We start from the raw sequence: 23,892 nt of genomic DNA, 5'->3' as shown, positions 1-23,892 counted from the left end.
CAAGTTTAAGGTAATGTGAGCCTACGTAAGTTTCAAATCCAAAGAGCTTTCATTTGAGGGGTATGTTAGAGAATAATATAAATTATATCTTGAGATCTCACCTAACAACTTAAATTTTTTGATTGAATTGATTTTTTAATAGCGTTGTTTTGATAGAAAAAAAACCGGTTCAAAGTAAAACCAATCCAAGCAAGGCTCCAAGTAGGTAGGCAACCAAAATGACAAGACAAGTTAAGTTGAGTTTTATAATTATAAATAAGATTTTTTGGACCTATTATACATTTTTTTTTTTAAATGCTCCAGATTGATAGGTTACTAAATTGACTTGCTAGACCGATTCAGACAAGATTTTATAACTACAAATAAAATTTTTTAAACTACTATACATTTTATAAAACAAACACAACGATGCTCTTCTTTTTGGTAAGAGCGATTTTAGATTAAAGTTTGTAAAAATTAAAGCTATTGTTTTTTTATTTAGGACATGAAACATTGTGAACAAACTTTTGTAATAAAAAAACTACTCTATTGATTTTAATTTGTGATGGTAGTTGGTAAAATATATTCTTCGTTTCTCAAACAATATGATTCACATTCTTGTTCTAGTAATTATATTTCGCTATCAATATATCTTCTTTTTCTAAATGAATTTTAATAATGAATTTAATTTTGATAGCTTAAATTTGCATAGTGTACACCATTTTAACCTAAAAAAATGTAATCCGATTACAAAAAAATGGAGCTCAAATCACACTCTTGTACCAATGATGATTATCCAACAACTTATTAGACTAATTAATTAGGGTTTCCACCTTGGCTTTAGTGTAAAGACAGGCTTGACTCACGTTGTTCAATAATGGGATAGAGAGTCTCCTTTGCTTCTGTTTAAAATGGATTAAATCTTACATTAAGAATTAATCTCGTGGTAGGGCAGGCCTCGTGCATTCTCTTAAATACCATTATTGTCTGTAAATAGCTCACCCTAATTGGGTTTTATGGTCGGTGCCTGAAACCTCCATGCATGGCAGGAAGCTTCCTTAGCTAATGTACGAAACAAGGCCACCTCTTGGGATGAATTGTCCACACGTACAAGCACACAAAATCCTTAATTAAAGAGTTAATCACAACTTAATTTAGTAAAATTAACTTGTTTAAGTGGGTGGGTTGTAATCCATTTTCAGATTAACGACTAGTAATAAACATTCTATCAATGTTTTTATTCATATCTAAATTATTTAGGTTGATTGAATTTGACTTTGATTATTAACATTTTCTTTATAATTTGAGAGATACAATGGATAAACATTTCATATCCAATTATAATTTCTCAAGAAAAAAGAAAAAACATTCAAAGCAATATAATTAATTATTGATTAGAACTAGTGATCTAAGGATTGAATAAAATCAGAATCGGCTATAATTTTAGTTCAATCACATCTTATTTGAGGTGACTTTAAATAGTTGCCATGGCAGTTGGCTACTGCTAAAGGCTACAATGGTTATAAATTCAAATTAGGGCCCAGGGCATGCATGTATCCTTGCCAGCATTGCTACAATGATATACACAAAAAGCTAGAAGTCACGTCACCGTCTGCCAGGATATTTTATTTGGTAAACTATTTCTTATCTCCTATAATTTAGTGATGATCCATCTCAGCCATTATAGTTTAAGATGTCTTAGTATCAATCATAATATTTTAAAAATATTTCACTATGACCACTAGGTTCAAATTAATATCTCAAATATTGTTTAATTATTCTCTCGCAGATATAAAAAATTGAAACAATAAATACAAATGAGATATGTCTTTTATATCTATCATATGCTCATCGTGAGAGCACAACGTTGCAATGATTCTTCTTAGGAGGGTCTTGGAGGTTTTTAAGTTGATTAGAAAGTTGCCACTTAGTATTATAGTAACTAGGAACAATAATTAGTTTTTTTTTTTCAGAGATTCTAAGCAAAAAAACTGGTTGAGTAAAGAAAAGATATTAGCACCTTTAGAACCCATTGAGAAGCCTTTGAGTGTGAACACTCAAAAAGCACGTCAATTTTTGCATAGTGGTTTCACTTTCAAAACTGATTGAGTTGTCCACTTTCGAGGCCTTGTTAGAGAAATTCTAACATCATTGTCGACCTTTGAGACCACTTGAAATTGATAGAGATGCATATCTTTTATTTGGATCAAACCTTGCTCAATTTAATGGTTTGTAGCTTCATAACCATTTGTTTAAAGTTGTTAACCTGATCAACCAAAACTGTCAAAATAGAGATGCCCAACAGACGAACAACGTGTCACTCACCTTCTCTTCATTAAGTTTGAATGACACGTTGTTTAAGGTTTTTAATTTGGGATTAGCAAATGTCAATTGAATCCTTGTTCTTCCAATTGCTTTTAATTGCACTCATAATTGCCTCCAATATTTTAATTTTATGCATTGTCACCCATGTCAAACTCAACTGTTAACCCTTAAGTTGACCTTATTTTCATTTTAGTTCTCGGTTCTGAATTTGTGCATTTTGACCCTTAATTGATCCATAAACTTTCAATTTTTTTTTGTAATTTGGCCCCTGATTTGGTCAATTTCAACTCCTATATTCACCTGCCTTTTTCAATTTAGTCTTTGATTTTGAATTTCTTCAATTAAGTTTTTAATTGCCCATCAAACTTCAATATTTATGCAATAAAGCCTTTGATTTGACGAAATTAACTCTTAAAAATTATAATTCAACCCTCAGACTTTAATTTCTTCCAATTAAAGCCTAAATTGACTTCAAAAATCAATTTTCTTATAATTGAGCTATCAATAAATTCAATTAAACCTTGAAAACTTCCACTTGAGTCCTTAAATATTTAATTTTAAATTTTCCTAAAATTGAATTTTCTTTGCTAATAAAACCTTAATTAATTGAAAATACACTGTCAAATTTTCCAATTTTATATATTTGATCTTCCTCAACCAATCTTTGACAATTTTCTGGGTGTTTTGGTATACTCTTCTCACTATATATATTCTTCCAATTTTATTTTATTTTATTTTTATTTTTTTTTATTTTTTTTATGTAGGGGTCAAAAAATTAGTAACAACAATACATTTTATTTTAAAATGATAAAAATTCACTCTAAAAATATTATAGAAATCAATTTGTTTTATGTTTCTGTTTATGTCTCTCCAACCAAACACGTTTATGTTTTTCTATCTTAGAACACCAATCAAACACAATTTAACAAAACCAAACGAAACTATGTGCTTATCCATTTTTCTCACATTTTCATGTTATTTTTATTTTATTTTCAAGTTTCATTTAAATCCCCATGGATGTAGATGTATCCAATAAAACACTTAAGAATATATTAAAAAAATGATTGAAAAGGTTGGTCCATGTTAGCAATTTAACGAAGAGGGTCAAATATTTAAATATTTTTGAAACCTTACGATTGGTAATTAAGAAATCTTAAACTACAAAGAACAACATGGATTATTGTTAAATCTACGGGGATGAAAACTTATTGTTTATCTTATTTTATTTAACAAAAGCTTACCTTATAAAACACACCCCCAAAAAAGTAACATGTACTCTTGCATTGTTATTCCGTACCTAATAATAATTGATTTTAAGTGTTAAGCCATTATTTTAATTTCCATTGATGTGCCTAAGTTTCATTCCTTCCTATATTCGTGATAATTAGCTAGTTATTGGCTCATGCTGCGGGACCAATTATTTCATAAATACTGTATTTGTACTTGACCTATAATTGTTAAATCAATGAACGATAAAAGGATATACACACACACACGTATATGTATATGTATGTATGTATGTGTGCCTTTGCTAAAAATGCCCTCCTTTCCAATCTATTGTGCTCCTTTTCAATCACTCATTTGAAACACCAGCTCTTTTAATCCAGCATTTTTTTTTTAAATATGATTTTAATTTATATGAGTTAATATAGATTAATCTCTTAACCCAAACTTAATTTAATAAGAAACATAATTTATATCCATATTATACCATATGTCCATCATATAAGAAAACAACTATTAAAAAAAATAACATGATACTTATGAATCCATTTATCTCAAAAATTAACAATAAAATCATTTTTTTCATGAAAAATAAAAACCTAGAGAAAGGTCAAAACATTATTGAAAAATATAAAGTTAATTAAAATATGATTTTTACTTAACATAACTATATATACAAAACTCTGAGGGTTAGTTCAACTGGTTAGGTTTTTTGTTTGTTTTATAATAGTCACGAGTTTGAGTTTTCTTATAGCAATTAGAGACTTATATTGTCCTTAATTTTAGAGTCTATAAAATTAGTTGAGATGTGCACAATCTAACCCGAATATTCACTTTAATAATAATAAAATAGAAGGGCGAATCCCAATTGCCATGTAACTTACTTAAAAAAAATATATATATTTTAAACAAAATAATTCAGCCCAAGTTATCACCATTTATTGAGTTCTGTGTCGGATTTAACTAAATAAATGTGGAGGAATAACCAGAGTTTCATGCATGGTAAAGGTGTCAGCCAGCATTTAATAATTTTCTCCCTTTGTCAATGACCCAATTGGTTTGGATCTATGAGAGCAGGGAAATAAAAAAAAAGGTCAGGAATATAGAAAATAAAAATTTTGATTTTGATGTGCATTAAATTAGGTATAATTACATAAAAAAAAATTAAATAAAATTTCAGAATATAATTTTATATTATTATTTAATAATAGTTTAACTTATGGACTCATTTTCGTTTGGAATTTAAAGGACAAAAAAATCACTCTACGAGATTATAACTTTGAATCAACTTGAATGACCTTCAAATTGAATGATTATTTTCCTTATCACTTGAATCAATCTCGTAAAAACAACGAGAAATGAAGCAATGTTCTTACGTGAAAGTGAGTTTAAAGATATAATTAAAACAAGTAATCAATGAAAACTTAACTAAACCCATATAGAAGAAAGGGCTTTGACCATTGGAACTCTCAACTACTTAATTAGCAATATATATTAACTAAAAGTTCACTCATTTTAAGTCACTTTCTTCATTGTCAATCCAAAATAAAATAATGCACATTCTACTTTGTTTTTTAGGGGTAGTACGGTTGTTCCTATAAAACCCTGTCCTCCCTCGATCACATTCTTGACAAAGAAAGAAGAAGAAAAATAGGCACAAAAAAGAGTTCCAAACTCCACACACCGCAAAAGAGAGTTCATTTCCATAGAAATGGGCAATAGCTTAAGGTGTTGTTTGGCTTGTGTTCTTCCTTGTGGAGCCCTAGACTTGATCCGTGTAGTTCATTTGAATGGCCACGTAGAAGAAATTACAGGTCCAATCACAGCTGCAGAGGTCCTCAAGGCAAACCCAAATCATGTTCTAAGCAAACCTTCTTCTCAAAGTGTTGTTCGAAAAATCTTGATTCTCTCCCCGGAATCCGAGCTCAAAAGAGGCAGCATTTATTTCTTGATTCCATCTTCTTCATTGCCTAGTGAGAAGAAAAAAGGTGGTAATAATTTTAGCCACAAGAGCAAGTCTTCATCAAAGAAAAGCAAAAAATATTGCAACATTAATAAGGATGTACAGGATTGTGATCGTCACCTAAACGACTCAGTCTCGGAAAAGAAACCCTCTCGTCGTGATCGCCGGACCAGTGGTGTCAGAGTATGGCGGCCTCATTTACAAAGCATCTCCGAGGACTATCAAGTTTTGTCCGGTTCTGGATTTTGACGTTCCCCAGAGGAGGCAAGAGGGTGCAATTATTGGCAACGGGGACGTTTTTTGATGAACGTGGTGGGGTTAATGGTTTTTTCTTTTTCCTCTTTTTTGTGTATAAATTTTATATTTTGATTTTAGTTTTCCGTTTTCGATCTGCGTATAATAATGGCAGATTGAGGATTTCAATATTCATCGGATCACGATCCGTTTGTTTTAATCTTCAAGTAAATTATTTGACGAAGAAAGAAAAAAATGTTTGCGATGATGAAATATTTCGCATTTACATCCACAATTCCCAAGTAACTACATCTTTTTATTCACAGAAAAAATACATGTTTCTTAAATTTCTCAACTTTTTTTTTTTTTTTTTTAATATATGATCTGAAATAACTTGGTGGGATTTGTTGTCCTGACAAAGAGATTGATTAATTACTCTTTGACGCATGATTCGTAGCTAGAAGAGATTGTTCCCATAGTCTTTCATCGATTTTGAGTTCCAAAACAAGAAACTAAACACAAGGGAAATGATTCAAATCCATTGATAGAGAGCAGACAATTTTGGAGGAGTTAAAATCCATTGCTCAAATTGATTTCTTATAGATCACAAATGACGAATATCTAAGCAAGTTATGGATGATCTACTCATACAACATTTATTCAATTTCTCAAGGAATATTTACTATAATTTAGATATACTCCATCATGTTATAATCAACTACTATATATATATATATATATATATATATATATATATATGCTTGTCATGATTCTTTTCTTACAACTAAGGTATGGCTCAATGTCAACATGTTTAAGGTTATGGGCTCTTCCTCGAAGATTAACACGAAATGTCACGGCCACTTCAATGATTAACATATAGCAAGATGTTTAGTTTCAACTTAGAAGCTGTTTGGGATTGCGTTCGAAAAGCGCTTTTCATAAAATTTAAATTTTTTTTTTTTTTTAGCTTGGAAGTAATATGTTTTTGATGTTTTCAAATCATTTTGATGTGCTGATCTCAAAAATAATTTTTAAAAAATAAAAAAATATTATTGGCATGCTTTTCTAAGTGAAAAACACTTTAAAAAGCAACAGCAACCACACTCCCAAACACCCTCTTAGTTTGTGTCCTATTGTACGTGACATACAATTGACTTCAATAATCTAACAGCTAATAAAGCATTTATCAAGGAAGATTCAAGGGCATTAATTGTCTATTAGCTAAACAAATCAAGTGGCTTGCTACTTACGGTGGAGACCAGTTGTGATTATTTGAATTAAAAACGTAAATTTATTTTTTATTTGACAGTGTGGTTGTGGTTGCTTTTTAAAGTATTTTTTATTCAGAAATATTATCAAAAAAACATATTTTTGATATCAATACATCAAAATGATTTAAAAACACTAAAAAAATATATTAATTTGAAACAAAATAAAAAAATAAAAAATTTTCTAAATTTTTTTTAAAATACTTTTAAAATAGAAAAACAAACAGATTTAGCATCAATAATGCACACTGTAGTGGAGTAAAATCATATATATAGTCAACATATGTTTGGCTAATGTAAGTCATTTAAAGCCAACCAATAGAGGGAATATTAGACAACAATTTCTAAAAAGCCAGTAGATTGCATCTCAATCATAATGATTAATTACCAGCTCTTACGTACACTTGTTTCTAAGTTAGTGTACAATCGGGCATCCATTTGCTAAGGAGAAGACAAGATTACTATATATGAATTTAATATTTATATTTCAAGTCGATAATTAATTTTTCAAAGAGTTATTGATTTAATCTTTCCCAAATAAATTCACAGAGTAATTAATTCCATTATTTTCAAACAAGATCAATTTATTGATGGGGTGGAATATACTAAATATTCCATCATTAAGGGGCTATGAAATTGTATAAGTAGCACTTTTTCTTGCGACATCTGTTAGAAAATTGTATAAGAATACGATGCATGCTATTAATTTGTGGTGCTCTTCTTCTACTTAATTCTATAAATTAAGAGATACCTTAATTTTATATATATATATATATATATATATATATATATATATATATTACTAAAATCAGCTCAGTTTGATCAGCAGGTTGACAAGTCACCGCATTGATCCAATCAAAATTTATAATTTGATTTAAAAAAAAAAATATTAATGATTAAAATAATATTATTTTAAATTAATTGGATTAATTTATTCAACTTGTAACATGAGTCATCAACTATATGACTTTTATAACAAATACTTAAATTACAAATTTCCATGAATCTTTTTCTTAAAAATATTGCAAGAAAGAGAAGCAATATGAAGTTTGTTAGATGGAAGAACATAAACTCCAACTCCTATATTAATAATAGTCATTGCATCTGAATCCAGAAGTACTCAAACAGTGACAACTCCAAGCCACATAAAAATAAAGGAAAAAAAGCTGGCAAACCCCCCAAAATGTTACATCGAATAACTCAATCCTCACATGGATTCCCTATTCCCACTCTCCATAAACATAAGACAAAAACAATATATTATATATGTTTAGGCCTACCAGCCTTAATTGATTTTTGTTCGATATATCATATACTTAATTATTCCACTCCCATTTTCATGAATCTTTTATTATCCAAAGTTATTTCTTGAGTTTGAATTTAATTGCCTAGTCTTTTAAGTAAAATCATCAATAAATCAGTTAAGTAATGACACCTAATTTATTTTGTGATATTTAAATATTTTTTTCTCGAAAGAATTATTATTAAATTTAATATGCACCAATTTGAAACCTGATTTAAATTTGATTTTATTAAAAAAAATAAATGAGAATTCAACTTATCAATGTATATCAAGTCAATTTATGATATATGTAACTTTATCAAAACATGATTTAACATTTTATTTTATTTTCCTTAAAATAAAACCTTTTTAATTAAAAAGGATGAATTAGAATTATTCTACACAATCCGTGACCTCAACCTAGACGTGGACCATATGTCATGCCGGTTTAATAACTTTGCTCAAAAGTACATGAGGTCGGAGCGTAAACCGGATATTCCTGATTGCTAGCAAGTAGCAACATAACTCCTGAAAGAACAACTCGCTTTGAAAGGAAAATGAAAGAACCTAATATCAAATTTGATACTGAATATTAATTCCTAGTTCATATTTAGCAAATATACAAGAACAATTAAATTTCTTTCCAAAACAAATTAATGTTCCTATAGCCTGAAATATCAACTCATGTTCCCTCTTTATCTATATTTTCTATGGCATTCCACCATTTGTTAGAATCACCAATTATTTTTACAGTTTCTGCCGAACCTTCCAACAAGTTTCTTACACTATTAATCCTGTCTTAAGCTCTAGAAATTTGTTGTTGCACCACAAGCACAGAAACCTGACACTGGGAATCTGATGATGTTAGCATGTCTCCCATGAATCCCAACTCTGGGAACTCACTCCATTCGGTAAGTCCCTCAAACAATGGTGAGCAGCTGCCATAGGATCTGCCCACCAAAATTAGATCAAATGAATTTTCGACAGATGTAATCAGCCTAATCAAATCTACGCAATCGTTTACGGATTCCTGTCTGTACGAATGTTGCCTTTTTCCTGCGGATTGGATCTTGTATTCGGTGATAATGTCATTGTCAAGCTCCATCTCATGAAAATCCTGGCTTGTTCTGGCTAGATCGATCAAATGGATCACGGTGACAGCAACTTTAGAGTGTTTAGCCATTCGCAAACCGTATGCTAATGCTTCTCTATCATCACTTCCATGAGCAAAAAAGATTCCGATGTCGTATAAGTTATTGTTTTTGGAGGCACTTGAGGTGCCTCGATTGACCAAGATCCCTACGGAGCATGGAGCCTTCTGCAGAATGTGACGATTAACAGACCTGGCTTCTGCAATGTTTTCTATCCCGTGAAGTCTCCATTGCTTGTGAAATGGGATGATCACCAAGGATGTGCTCTTCTCTGCAGCAAGCCTACAAACTTCTTCGTGTATGGTGGAAAAAGGCGATATGGATGTGAATAAGTTGACAACAACATTACCATTGCACTCTTGCTCGTATAATCTGAAGGCATTGATGATATGACTCGAATCCTTAGCATGGAATTTCGCACTTTTTCCAGGCTCATGATGCACGAGGAGTGGGATCAAACTGCCCGTGAGCTGGAGCAGGTGGACTACATAACAGCACATGGGAGTCTTGGCTGTTGGATTGGTTACTTCAAGAAGTCTAATGATACAAGGGGTGGAATCTTGGTGATATATGCAGGCCAGAATGCGGAACTCCATGTGGAGACTAGTATGTTGGATCGTTCTTTTTTTGCAGGATGCATACTTTTTGGATGGATTGTAGAGTAATTTGATTATCGGTGTGAAGGTCCCTGACAAAAAAAGCATGTTGATGACCATGATACTGTATATTTGAGTGTCAAGAAGCTGCAACAAGTAAAGCAGAAACATGTTATTTTATGCACAATATGAGGCAGTCATTGATTGGAAGTAAGGGGAATGCGCGCATGTGCATAAAATTCAGTAGTAGAGTAGGATAAGATGAGAATAAGGTCATTACGGAGAGGAATTTGCCGTGCTGCATGAGCAGGACATCGGAAACGCCTTGACAACTCATTACAAGGCCTAACGAAAATGCTTCAACTGGAGGTATGTTGAAGTAGAGTGCAGGCAACATGCCACCTAAAAGTTTCCCGATGAAGCTGCTCACACCAAATATACTGACAACAGTAACTGTTTTCGAATGTATCGAAAGTATGTTAACACCGGCGACACTGAACACAAAATAGCTCGGAAGGAGAATGGAAGAAACAAATGATTCAATCTTGTTGACTAGTGCTGATCCTAATGGTGGACCATGTGGCACTGCCATGCCCAAAGCAACAGCCCCAAACAACACATGGTGCCCAAAAACTTCACTCAGGAATGCACATCCTAGCAGCATGATAAAGATGGAGATAACATACGTCTCTTTGACCTGTTTTCCTTCTGATGTTTTCCCAGTCATCCAAGTCATTAAGGGCCTTAATAGAAAGAATATGATTATCACCAGCAATATTGCAAAGATTAAAATCAATGAAATCAAATCATGAGTTTCATCTCGATCTATGAGTAAGAAAAAACAAGTCAGGGACCAACTACAAGTGCCACTGATCATTGATGAAGATATCGCTAACTGGCCAAGCTCCGAGTTTATGAGCTTCAAATCAGCGACGAGGCAGACAATGACATGAAAGGTGGTAACAGATTGAAAAACTGCAATGTAGGGAACACAATCATGTAGATATGGTTCCATTTCCATATTTGTGGTTAAAATTTCAGCCACGATTAAGTTCAATGTTATCGGAAAAATGAAAGTAAGGAAGCCTATAACCACGGCTTTCCTTCCTGCTCTCTTTACCATTCCCAGGTCCAATTTTATTCCAAGTAAAAATAGATAAAGAATGCATCCAAAGAAGGCAAACGTTGAACTGACATTGATACTTTTCGCTGAATACACTTTTGACAAGAAGGAATTATTATCACCCCAGAGAGTTGGTCCCAGGGCGAATCCTACCTGGTCGTATCAAAGACATAAACCGAGTTATATACCTGAAGAAACCACATTGCCTGCAGAAATTAATTGTACTAACATTACGAGAGGAAGGATTCTAGACTCTTTTCTGCAGGAAAAAAAAAAGAAAGGAAAAAAGAGTTCACCAGCAGCATTGAAATGAAAGCACTTTCACCGAGTGGGGTGAGAATGTACTGTGTCAAGGCACTGAGTAAAGAAGATAAGCTGAGTTGAGCCAAAACCGTTGGAGTTGCATGGTCAAGTGGATTGTCACCATAAAAAATCCCTCTTGATCTCTCACTCATAATTCCTTGGCACACTAACTTGAAATCAGTTTCTGATACATTCATTGTTATTCATACAATAAAAACAAGCTCTTGTTTTGTCCAGATAGCCTTGCCGGTAAAGAAGATTAGAGGGTGTGAGAGGATTGTAAAGAGCGAGGAAGATAGGCAAGCATACATGGTCCACAGGGGCGTGAAGGGCTTGAAGAAATACATGGACAGGAGGATTGTGCGGATTCTTCTATATGCTTCTTGGTCAAAATGAATTTACAACTAGAGGAGGAAAAACACTTACCCTCCATTATATATTTGGCCTACGTGCTAGTGACAAAAACGAGGCACAAAAAGATTTCTTGTTGATTAAATTCGTGTTGATTAACTTATCGGCATTTTTGGTTTAATATAGGGGAGTGTGTATATCACAAGTTCAATAAATTTGATTTTTAGCAGGGCTTATATCTGATAAAATTGCATTGGTTTCTAAAGTTAGGCCATAAGGTTCCTCGTATATAAAACACTATGAAGGTGTCTAAGGGAATTTATCAACAAATATGTCAAATTGCATGCATACCTATTGGTGGATCAGAGCAATGAAACGATTATTTCCATCATTAAAATAGATACTAATGAGATTAAATTATATATGGCATTTAATTTCACGACCAGATTGATCACTTCTCGTACTTAACTTGTGGAATAAGGGATGAGCCAACCCGAATTAATTTACTAAATTTACAATTTAAGTTATGAGATTAGGATTCTTGATGAAAAAGAAAACATAAAAATATCACAAAGCTAAAAAGAAAATAAGTAAGAAAAAAATAGCAATTAAAAGAATAAAAATCAAATTTGATGGAAAAAAATAAAAGAGGATAAATCGCAAAAAAATAATTTATAAATCATCTAAAATTAAAATAATATCAATAAAAATAATGGGAACCAGATCTAAGAGATAAAAACATTAAAAAAAATGAAATTGAAAATAATTTTCAAATTGAAATAATGTTTTTAAGTTCAAAAATTGCAATTAAGATAAAAGGGATTAAATCAAAAAGGAAAAGAAATTGAAGGATTGTTGTGATTTTTACAAGGAACAACACACAAATCGAGGTGAATGAGAGAGAAATAAAGAGGAAAAAGAAACATAAATTTGCGTCAAACTAAATTGAACCAATATACACGTGCCACCTAGAAATGAAGAAGACATCAAAACAAATCAAATGATGTGGTGGAAGCACAACTAAAATCACCATAGATTGTATACACCGCTTGAAGGCGGTGGAAATGACTAATGCTTATTTGGCATGTATCAAGAATTTTTTTTTTATATATACAAAAACTAAAATGCTTTTAGGACTAAACAATAATAATAGAAAAAATCATTATGAAATTACTACTAAACCTATGAAGTCGAGATTAAAAATTTTGGATTGTAAGGCAAATGGAGTTATTATACTGTTCATTTGGAAATGAAATTCTTATGAAATTATTATCAAGCCCGTGAAATCAAGATTAAAAAATTTGGATGATAAGGCTAATGGAGTCATTACTTTGTTTATTTGGAAATGAAATTCCTATAAAGCTATTGACTAAAAGTTCTGATTTTTAATTTTTTAAGGTTGGTACAATAATTTTAATGTTATTAAAACATAAAAAAGATATTGTTGCTCCCAAACAAATAAAAAATGACAAATAAAACTCATGAAAAGACCACTTTATTCATCTGATATTTCAGTCAAGGACAAAATAGTAATTTTATTATTAAAATCCACGATAATCTAAGACGTACCTACAATACTTTTCCCATAATAAATACTACAGTAATCTATCTGCATTTTGTTCTAATATAGGAGAAGGATTATAGTTCATGAGTTGTATCACAAGTTCAAACCACAAGTTTAACAAATTTGATTCTAAGCAGAACTTGTTTCAGATAAAATGGTCCAGGTTTCTGAAAACACTGTAAAGGTGTTCAAGGATCAATGGGGATTTATCAGCAAATGTGTCAAACTGCAACCAAGATTAGGATAAAAGAAAAACGAAAGAATGTTACGATTCTGATGGCATTTTGTTATAGCTGTATTTTCACGATTGAAGTTCATTTCCTGTTTCCTTGATTCGATTAAGTAAAATGTTCGCTTTGTTAAATAAAAGATTGGTGGAAGCTGCTAATCTCTTGCATCTTATCAATTAAAGACAGGATCCTGAAGAGGTTAGCAGAGCTTTCGTTCGACAAATGGTGTGCTGTCACATTTCTTAGTTCATGCTAATTGCTAACTCCGTTGTTGTTGCTGTACTGTTTAAATGAAAGATTGAAGCTTTAATGTTTGTGTCACCTGATGCAAGAAAGTCACCAAGTGGCCCTCGTTCTGGGAACTCAATCCACTCTGCTAGCCCTGAAGTCTGTGGAGAAGATATGCCGTGGCGTCTGCCAACTAAATAAGGTCATATTCATTCAACACTGAAGTTACTATCGATGCTGCCTGGGATCCATCTTCAACATCTTGTTGTCCAGTACCGTTATGATTAACATCCTGCAACTCCTCTGAATCAAGTATTGTATTCCAATTTACATAGTATAAATCATATCCTATAAATTTATTTAATAGTTTAAATTTTTATGTTGAATTAGTTCTTTGACTTGGTATTATTATCTTGTTTATCAAGTGGTTACGAGTTTCAATACCATTATTTTTATTTATTTGATAAAAATTAAGCACAAGATAATGATTATGTTCAAATTTAACAGGGACACCCGCGAATGATGAGACATATTGAATCAACTGGAGGAGGAATATCCGCTGTGGGACTTCACAAGCTCATGCCATCAAAAGTCGGCTCTTTCGGAAACAGACCAAGCACAGTCAAAACACAATGTTTTTTAGTCTTTTATTTTATAATGATTTCTGTTTTTCTAACTAGATACATTCATCTGTACTCTAAATCAGAGGGATTTAGGCATAAAAAAAGGAAAAAAGGGAGGATATATGGCTAAGAAATAATCAAATCCTATAGACATTGCTATTAGGAACTCCTGCAACATCTTTTTCTTCTCTTCTTAGTAGTGATGAGTCCTCTGCGTCGCGCAAACCCCAAACTCTAGTCTGTTGTTGAACCACCAAAACAGAAGCTCTTAGCTTTGAATCTGTGACGGCTAGCATCTCTCCTATTGCCCCTAACTCTATATGTTCATTGCACTTCCCAAGGTTAGACATCAACTCTGACTCTCCATGTCGCTTCCCAACCATGACAAGGTCATAAGAATTCTCGATTGATTCAATCACAGCAAGAACACCTTCACTGTCCATAACTACCTCCTCTAGGTAAGAAACACGTTCATTCTCTCCGGCGTTTAACTTGTATTCATCTAATATTTCAGAGTCGAGCCTCTTGCTTCTTTCTGTACCACCAGCAATTTCGGCACCCTCAGAAGTTGATGTCGTAGTGAAATGTAAGAGTGTGACTGATACATGAGGATTCCCTGACATGCGCACAGCATAAGCTAGTGCTTCTCTGTCATCTGCACCACCGAAGAATAGCACAACAATTCGACAAGATAAAAGCTCCGCAAGAGATTTCCTAAAATTCCCACGATCGACGAGTACCCCAACTGAACAAGGAGCCTTGTCAAGCACATTCTTGTTCAGGTGCCTGAATACATGAAATGAGCTCACCATTTTCCCATTTATGCTCTGATTGTAAAAAGGAATAATTATGAACGATATTCTGTGCTCTAAGGCTACGGAGCACACATCATTGTGCATAGTTTCATAAGGCGAAATGCTTTTACAGCAATGCAGAGCAGCACGACTGCAATTTTCATGTTCGAATTTTTTAAAAGCGTTGAAGATTCTTTCTGACTCAGTAGGGTTTTGAGAAGGTTTTTCGCGTGGAAGGTGTGTGATCAGTAGAGAGGAAGCACGTCCAACTAGCTTGATGAGGTGGAGGACATATATACCAATAGGGTTATCGTTGGTGTGGTTCGAGACATCAAGAAGGTTGATAATTGTCCGGACATTATCTTGGCTAAGAACACAAGCGAGAATCCGTAGTTCTTCGTTGCTTTGATGATGGCGTATAGTCCTCCTCCTGTAAGCCAGAAACCTCCTCGAAGGATCATAAAGAGCTTTCACAAGTGGTGAGATTACTCCTATTAAAACCACCACAGAGAGAATCATAATGGCGAAGCATTCATCGGTCATGTTGTCCTGCACATTAAGGCAACTATCTCTATTGATTAAGCAAATAGAAGTAACCCTCTTCTAGGTCTCCAGCAACAATATGCTTACAAGTTCTGTCAAACTAGTTTATCATATCATTAATGTTTTAACTATATCTCAGAAAAGCTATGCCATCAGAAAGGGGAGATATGCAGTTAATTAGGAGTTTTAAAGCATTAAAACCAAGTCAAAAGGAAACAAGTCGCAGGTGGCTTACACTGTTTGTCTTCCAGTCATTCAACAGGACAAGTTCAACAATGCCTTTGGAGTTCATGAGAAGACCTAGAGCAAGGGCATCTCGAAATGGCATTCTGCAGAACAGAGGAGGTAGCATTGTGCCTATAATTTTTCCCAAGAAACCAATGAAAACAACCAATAGAATTGCGCCCACGGTCTTCCATTTCTGAACTGAAAAAACATTGGTCTTTAATCCACATAGGGTGAAAAAGATGGGCATAAGCAATGCTGATACAAAACAATCAAGCCTGTCCACTATTGCTGCTCCCAACGGTGGTCCATCCGGTATGACCAACCCCAGAAGGAAACTTGTTATAAGCGAATTTATTCCGATGACTTCACCAAGAAATCCGAAGCCCATTAATGCAACAAAAACCACATAGATATAAGCATCTTTCACAGGTTTACCTTCTGGAGTATTTCGAATTGCCCACAAAGCTGCAGGACGGATTCCAAATAACAAAAGATAAACAAGGCATCCAACTGATAGAATAGAGCCAATTGCTGCTTGCATTGATTTTTCTTTAGCTACGTGTGCCACATAGAATATCAACATAAAGGACCAAAAGCACATGTCACATATCATTGATGAAGAACTAGCAAGTCGTCCAATATCAGAATTAAGTATCTTGAACTCAGCAAGAAAGATAGCAATAACTGGGAAGGCTGTAACAGACTGCATTAATACCACTAGCTGGAGAACATGGCACACAGCGTCATCCAGTGAGATGGAATGGCATAGGAGTAATCTGATGGATGAAGCCAAAGCAAATGGAATGAAGAAGCCTAGAATTCCTACGACCAGCGCTCGTTTACCTGATTTCCAAACGATGGAAGGATCTATCTTCACCCCAACCTGGAAGATAAACAGCATGATGCCAAACACGGACAAGGTCTCGAGTGTAATTCTTCCTTCTCGTGGGAAGATTTTGTTCATAAATGCCAAGTTGTGCCCGAGAATAGAAGGACCTAGAATTACCCCTCCCTGATGAATTCAAAACATCAAAAACATATGATCAGAGACAACCTCTCAAATCAGAGTGATATATCAAGAAATCATTTGAATGAGAGGAGAACATGTAGAGAGAGGAACTTACAAGAATATGAGAAACAATGGAAGGCTGACCAAGGGGCCTGAGAAAGATGTAAATGGAACGTGTGATGATAGAAATAAGAGAGAGTTGTAACAGCAAGAGAGGCAAAGTGTACTCTAAAGGGTCATCTTGAAACCAGAGGCCTCTAGAGTTAATCATACCAACATGCTGACAGACAACATGAATCCCAACTCTAAGTTCCTCATCGAAACGAAGTCGTGAAGGGTTCTGAAACTGCGTAGATGAATTATTTATCTGCGACATTGTTTTAATGGACAGAGAAGATGCCTAAGAGGCTGTTAGGGAAGGGAAATGTGAAGAGGAAGCAGAATGAATAGAGGGCATGGGAGATCTGAGAACCCATTTGACAGGAACGAGAAATGGATGGTTGAGAGGGAGTCTTAGCATAAAGAGAGAAGAAATCAAGAATTTAGCTTTGGTGGTTCAGATTTCTTACATTATTAAACTCCAACCAAAGTAAATGGGCAGTTGCCACTTGGTCTCTCCATGGCTCATTGGTTCAATGCCAAATGGGAGCTAAAGAGATCAATGTGGATATTTGGTAAAGAAGAATTTAACAACCTCATCTGAGATCATGAAAACTTTGCTTCTTTCATATCGTCGATCATCAACAAAGTTTCTGCTGAAGATCTGGTGGTTTTCTTTGGTGCAGAAATTGTAGAAACCCTTGATAGCTATTAAACAAAGTTTCTATACATGAAACTAGCACAAGGTAAATAACATTGATACGGCTACACCTAAAAACTCATTGTAGTTTCAATTGGATCAATTATAACGTAAAAGATAAAAGAGCTAAAAGAAACATTTAATAACTATATTCAAAGTATTTTAATCAAGATAAATTTCAATAAAACTACATTCAATGAGGCTACATCCTTAACAAATAATTGATTAGATCTTAATCAATTTAATTTATGTATAAAAAGATCTGATTCATCTATTTCATGGATCAATTAATTTCTCAGTAGTTAAATGATTTATTTTTTTAATATATATTTTTACTCTAACAAATATAATTTTTTTATTTGACTATTGGATTAAGTTAAAATTTTACCAGAATATTCCAAGGCCTTGTTTTATGTTAGATTAAAATTTTAGAACAATCGAAATATCGATAAGGCCTTGTAATAAGGTCTAGAAATTATTATGCAGAAATTATTTTAGTTTCTAGTTAATTTAGGATTTTTTTTTCCTATTTTATTAAGTTAGAATAATTTTATCTAGTATAAATAGGGTATTTAGCTTGTAGACTTTGATTTCAACAATTATTATTTGTGTGTTATTAGAGGTTTCTCTTACTTTTGTTCTTAGAAAACTTCTCTTGACTTATTGAAGAATTAATCAATCTTCGTGGTGTTTTTTTTATATTTCTTGTTCATATCTATGTATTGGCATTGGGTGTGGAATTCAGTTATTATAATTTTGGTATCTCGATATATATTATTGATGTGTCAAATTTAATTACATGCCTGAATTTTATTTTTTAAATTAATTTAATTGTGAGTTTCTAGATTTTTATATTTACATATTCACATCAAATAGATTTTTAATGAAGCATCAACCATACAAGGTAGTGTTTATTTATTATCCTGAGACAAAAAGAGATTAATATAATGAGAAAATAGGGAATATGTTTTATATGTTCATGCTTCTTTCTTTCTTTTATTTTTTTAATAAATTGAATGCTAACAAAAAGAAACAAAAATATTCAATTACACCATACCCGAAGCTCAATTTCCAAGCATTTCAATTCCAGGGTTATGCTTCATTCAAACAAAATTCTAGGTTTATGGCAAAAACATTATTGAAATCTATTTATGCTAAGAACACATCCCAATAACATTTCAAAATTGACACAACTTTTCATTGAATGTTGTATTCACAAGTATAACAATTCAAGAACACAGAAACTACGAATAAACTATCAGAACAGAGAACAAAACGCAGACTATTGCCTACCAGTTACCACTACTTTCTCTGAGAGATCTAAAAAAGCTTGCTGCAAGCATCGATCTTAAATTTTCGGATACGTTTCCCCGGACAACATCTCTGCCATTGATTATAATGAAACTCATCAATCAAACAAATCGCACATGTCTCAACCAACTTCGAAATCAAATGAAATCCAGTCCGTTTAATAGAATCCCTCTCCTCCAACACATTTTTCAACCACTCCGCGAAATCAAACCCTTCGGCCCTGTCCTGTCCAATCTGCCATACAACTCCGATGACCACACCGGTTGAATCCTCACCGTTCCCCGACCTTTCTCTACTAATTTTCTATCAGAATCCCTACTAATCCCCAAAATCAATGTCTCTGTCCTCATCTGCACTGCACAAGGCCATAGTGTGATACCCTTTTTCGATCCATATTCATCGAAAAACACCTTATCAGCTTCCATCATATAGATTTTGAAACTCTTATTCTGTTTTGGATAACTTCCTCGGAACCAACTATTTACACTCGTACCATTACTCCTAACACCAACGTCGACATAAACATGTTGTCTTAAAACTAATATCAACATTCTCACTTAACATTCTTCGTATTTCTCTTCAACGTAACCCATGGCTCCATCGGTCCTTTACCGACCAAAGCATCTGCGGTTTTTTTATAGTTCAGGTTCTAGCCTAGAATCCGAGCATTTGCTACATTGAAATTCCTTACTTTCATTAACACAACCTCTCTAATCATCATCATCAGCGACATTGAATCTACACTGTTGATTTTGCGTGATTTGATTAACCATCAGTCGACCTTCACCGACAAAAACCTCCGTATTTTTTGACAGTTCTGGTTTTAGCCCCGAAACCAAGCATTTAATACCTTCATTGCCACACCATGAAAAATTCTTTACTTTCATTAACACTGCCTCTCCAATCATCACCAACATTAAATTTACAACATTGATTTTGCATGATTCGATTAACCATGGATAGTTTACGGACCAAAGACTCCACTTTTTTTTTTTATGATTAACAGAATCATTTGTGTTGCATTCACTTTAACTAATTTTATATATTTCTAAAGTTAACGACCGTATAAGTCTCTAATGATTTATAAAGGTTTGTGAAACTCAAATTAATAATCTTTATAAAGTAAATTTAAAACCTGACCAATTGAACTACACATTTCAAGGTTAGCCTTTATATTTTGTTAAAGTACCCGTTTTAGCCTAAAATCAAGCATTTACTACCTATATTGCCACTCCATGAAAATCCCTTACTGTCATTAACACAACCTCTCTAATCATCGTCCTCAAGAACAACATTGAATCTACACCGTTGATTTTGCGTGATTTGATTAACTTACAGATTTTAAGCAAATCAAACAGATGTTGCAAGCTATACAAGTCTCTTGACTTTGTATGGATCACTGAGAACCCACCCGGATTCAAAGTCCGACAAAGCTCCAACCTGAATTCATCGGGTTGACCCGACCCATCCAGATTGTTACCGAGCTGGAAATCAAAAGTATCATCATCAAACGGTAGAGAATAATTCGATAAAATAAACGATGGAGATGATTCATTCATTTTTTTATATTTTTTTCAAATGACGAATTCTTCTCCAGTTACGGTTTTGATGTAGAAAATTAAGATGTTGAGAAAGGCAAGAAGTAGACGTCGGCGATGAGGTATTGATAGACGGTACAACAGGAGGTGGCAGCAGCGGTGGCTGTGGATGGTGAAGTCCGGGGTTAGAGATGCACTATGAGCCTTTGACTGCGATAAAGTAAGCGAAACAGACGGGGAAGAAGATTAAAATGGAGGCGTGGTGAGATTTGAAGATATGAGAGGGTTTGAAGGGTAAACTGGGGACAAAGGGTGTTTTGGTGGGGTACAGAGGGACGGGTGGCAGTGTGTGAGTGGTAAAGTGGATGATGATGTGGTGTGACCGTTAAGGTGGTTAGTGGGAAACGTGGAGATTTTGATTTTTGATGGGCCTGATAGGATTTGGTTTGTTAATAGTTGGTGGACCTGGATCGGTTTATATCGGGCTCTTGTTTAAAGGTTTTTAAGCCTAAGTTATATATAATATTGGTTATATTCTTATATATAATTTATCGATTTTTTATTATGTAATAGATATGTTATTTGTTAGTAAAGGATTTTTTTTTTAATACATGAGGTCTACGAGTTCAGTAACTAGAAAAATAATTTTTTTCTAGGTTTTGTTTATCAATTAACACACCATGACGGGTTGATCTTAAATCAATTCAATTTATCCAGATTAATAATTCAACTAATTATTAACTAACTCGGTTCAATTCAAATTAATTCTTACCTGATAAATCACATAAATAATATGTATATTGGGTCCATAATGATGTCTTTGCGATGAAATTCATGGATAATTTCCATGATGCGTTTTATATTTTTGTTAGAAGAGACTCCGTATGGCATAAAATATCACTAGGTATTTATGATACGAAGCTATTTCACCTGTAAATGGTTATCATGTATTCTAATTTATGATGATGCTAGGAAGAAGGTGAAGATTGAAAAGGGCAAAGTTTTTTTTTTTTTTTTTCCTTGACGATAATAGATGTTATCAAGTCGATCTATATATAAAGTAAATGGGATTGAATTCCTTCATTCATATCATATTTTTATATTGACTAGATTTTTTTTTTAATAATAACAATAAATTTTCCTCAAGTGAGCAATGACTGCCGTGTAAATGCATGCTAGAGGTGGGTAACATATACGAGTCTTTCACACGTAAACCAAGCTTGCATCATGGATTAATTAGAAAGCTGTTCTTACCATGCACGGAAAACGACTTGAAAATACTAAGACTTGTGGCGTACGATAAGTGATCGTGCACCACAGGCAGGGTGCCGTGATACATGTGATTATAAATTGACCAGAAGGAAATGGACGAAGAAAGAGGGTCATGGGTCAACCTTCATTGTGAAATTATGTGATGGATTTTACTCTGTACAAGTTGGTCGTGCGTGCCAACTAATCCAGGACTCTCCATGTTCTTCTTCCCTTTCCCCCGCTTTTCCTTCTCGTCAATGGGGGAGAAAGGAAGATACCAAGTTTATATTTATATATATATATATAAAAGAATAAAGGTCGAATAGATTCAAAAACCAACCTATAGAATATATAAATTGAATACCTGAAAACATAATAAGTAAGTTTGAAAAAATAAAATTACCGGTTTTAATATTTTATTTCCTAAACTAAATAGAAAAAAATAAAAAATCATGAAAATATATTTTCTTAAACTAAATAAAACAGAATGATAATCGGGAAAATAATCTAATAATATTCAATTATTTAAAAGTAAAAATGATATCATTTTAAAATAAAAAAATCGATAAATTTTTATCAAATTACCAGGCAATTTGAGTTTTTTATTTTTAATTGATTTTTAGATCAACGGCTTCCAGCTAGACACATGATCAATCCGGATTTATATAATAGCTAAAATAAATTTCCTTATCCTTATCTTACAAAAAAGAAGAAACAAGAGTAACTCGGAATGGTTTTATTTCAACTCAATTGCTACAAAAACTTGAGGAAGCAACCAAATCCAAAAGCCCTTTGTGTTCGAGTTTCTATCAACTTTCCCATATAAAAAAAAAATAATAAAAAAAAAAACTCAATAAATTAGCAATTCTTTTTCAAGAAGCAAACTAGGAACATTTGTTTATTGTTTTTCTTAAACTAGCACCTCTAACACAAACAAGTGTACCCATGTGTCTTCCTATTGGCAGCTACGTAACTCTACATATAATATTGTTGGCGATCTTATCTAAGCCAATTTCCTTACAAATTTCAAATGTGACAACTGAATAAGACTACTTGGGCTATCAAACAAGATATACAAAAGTACAAAACAAAGGCAAACTTTAATAAAGAAAGACCCGAAGAGGACGGCTAGGAGATTTAGGCCTTGTTGTGTCGGTCGAGGAAATGGCAGAGTGGACCATTGCCTATAGGCCACCCATTTTCGTTTTAAATGCACCTTTTACATCAAAGCTAAATGTCTCTCTCCCTCCCGAGCTCTCAAAACCATATAATATTTGATGAAGAAGATATCGGAGGAGTTGAGATGTCAGATGTTGATCTCGATAAGACAAACCACCGCAAATGATAGGATGACAGTAGCGTAGATGATATTTTTCATTTTCTTAAAGCAGTTTGATCATAACTTTAGCTCTGGATGTTGGAACGACACAAGTTATCACTTCAGGGTGCGTGTTGCTGGTGATCTTCCATAATTTGAGTAATTTTCATTATTTCCTTTTTTTAAGCGAAGAAAAAAACCTAAAAGAGATTCATGCTCAATTAAAATTAAAATGAGTTGTGTAATTTCAAAATTTTTCACTTAGAAGAGCGGTTAAAAAATAATATAAATAGACCTCACTTAATAGCTTAAACTTTTGGGTTGAATTGATTATTTGACAAGGTATCAGAGTTTTCACTATCAAGCGATCATGAATTCGAAACTCATAATTTCTATTTATTTAATACATATCAAGCATAAGATAATATAAGTCTGTATAAATTTTAAACTCAAAAAACTTTCACTTTGTTATTTTATAAATTATATTTTGAAACCTCGCCTAACATTTTAAATTATTAGATTAAGATGGTTCTTTGACATCAATATTAAAAACTAGATATACTTGCAAAAAGCATAAGATAATATAAAGTTGTGTAAGTTTTAAGCTCAAAAAGCTTTCACTTTGTTATTTTATAAATTATATTTTAAAACCTCGCC

The 23,892-nt window shown here is 33.1% G+C and overlaps 3 protein-coding genes across 3 annotated transcripts; 1 reads left to right on the top strand and 2 right to left on the bottom strand.

Annotated features, from left to right (window-relative positions):
* The first annotated feature begins 5,239 nt into the window (after positions 1-5,239).
* Positions 5,240-5,740, top strand: LOC118029578 (uncharacterized). Its single transcript, XM_035033485.2, has one exon. The coding sequence runs from the start codon at positions 5,240-5,242 to the stop codon at positions 5,738-5,740; it is 501 nt and encodes a 166-aa protein (XP_034889376.1).
* A 3,334-nt stretch (positions 5,741-9,074) lies between these two features.
* Positions 9,075-11,645, bottom strand: LOC118029607 (cation/H(+) antiporter 15). Its single transcript, XM_035033512.1, has 4 exons — positions 11,465-11,645; positions 10,877-10,997; positions 10,303-10,765; positions 9,075-10,169 (listed from the first exon to the last, which is right to left on the bottom strand). The coding sequence occupies exons 1-4, from the start codon at positions 11,643-11,645 to the stop codon at positions 9,075-9,077; spliced, it is 1,860 nt and encodes a 619-aa protein (XP_034889403.1).
* Positions 11,646-14,581: 2,936 nt separating this feature from the next.
* LOC118029577 (cation/H(+) antiporter 15) lies at positions 14,582-17,394 on the bottom strand. Its single transcript, XM_035033484.2, has 3 exons — positions 17,134-17,394; positions 16,017-17,021; positions 14,582-15,787 (listed from the first exon to the last, which is right to left on the bottom strand). The coding sequence occupies exons 1-3, from the start codon at positions 17,392-17,394 to the stop codon at positions 14,582-14,584; spliced, it is 2,472 nt and encodes an 823-aa protein (XP_034889375.1).
* Between the last annotated feature and the right edge of the window lie 6,498 nt (positions 17,395-23,892).

The sequence above is a fragment of the Populus alba genome, chromosome 19 (genome assembly GCF_005239225.2).
Source record: "Populus alba chromosome 19, ASM523922v2, whole genome shotgun sequence".
Taxonomy (NCBI): domain Eukaryota; kingdom Viridiplantae; phylum Streptophyta; class Magnoliopsida; order Malpighiales; family Salicaceae; genus Populus; species Populus alba.
Note: the sequence above shows the minus strand (reverse complement) of the source record. Positions and strands in the feature narration are given on the sequence as shown.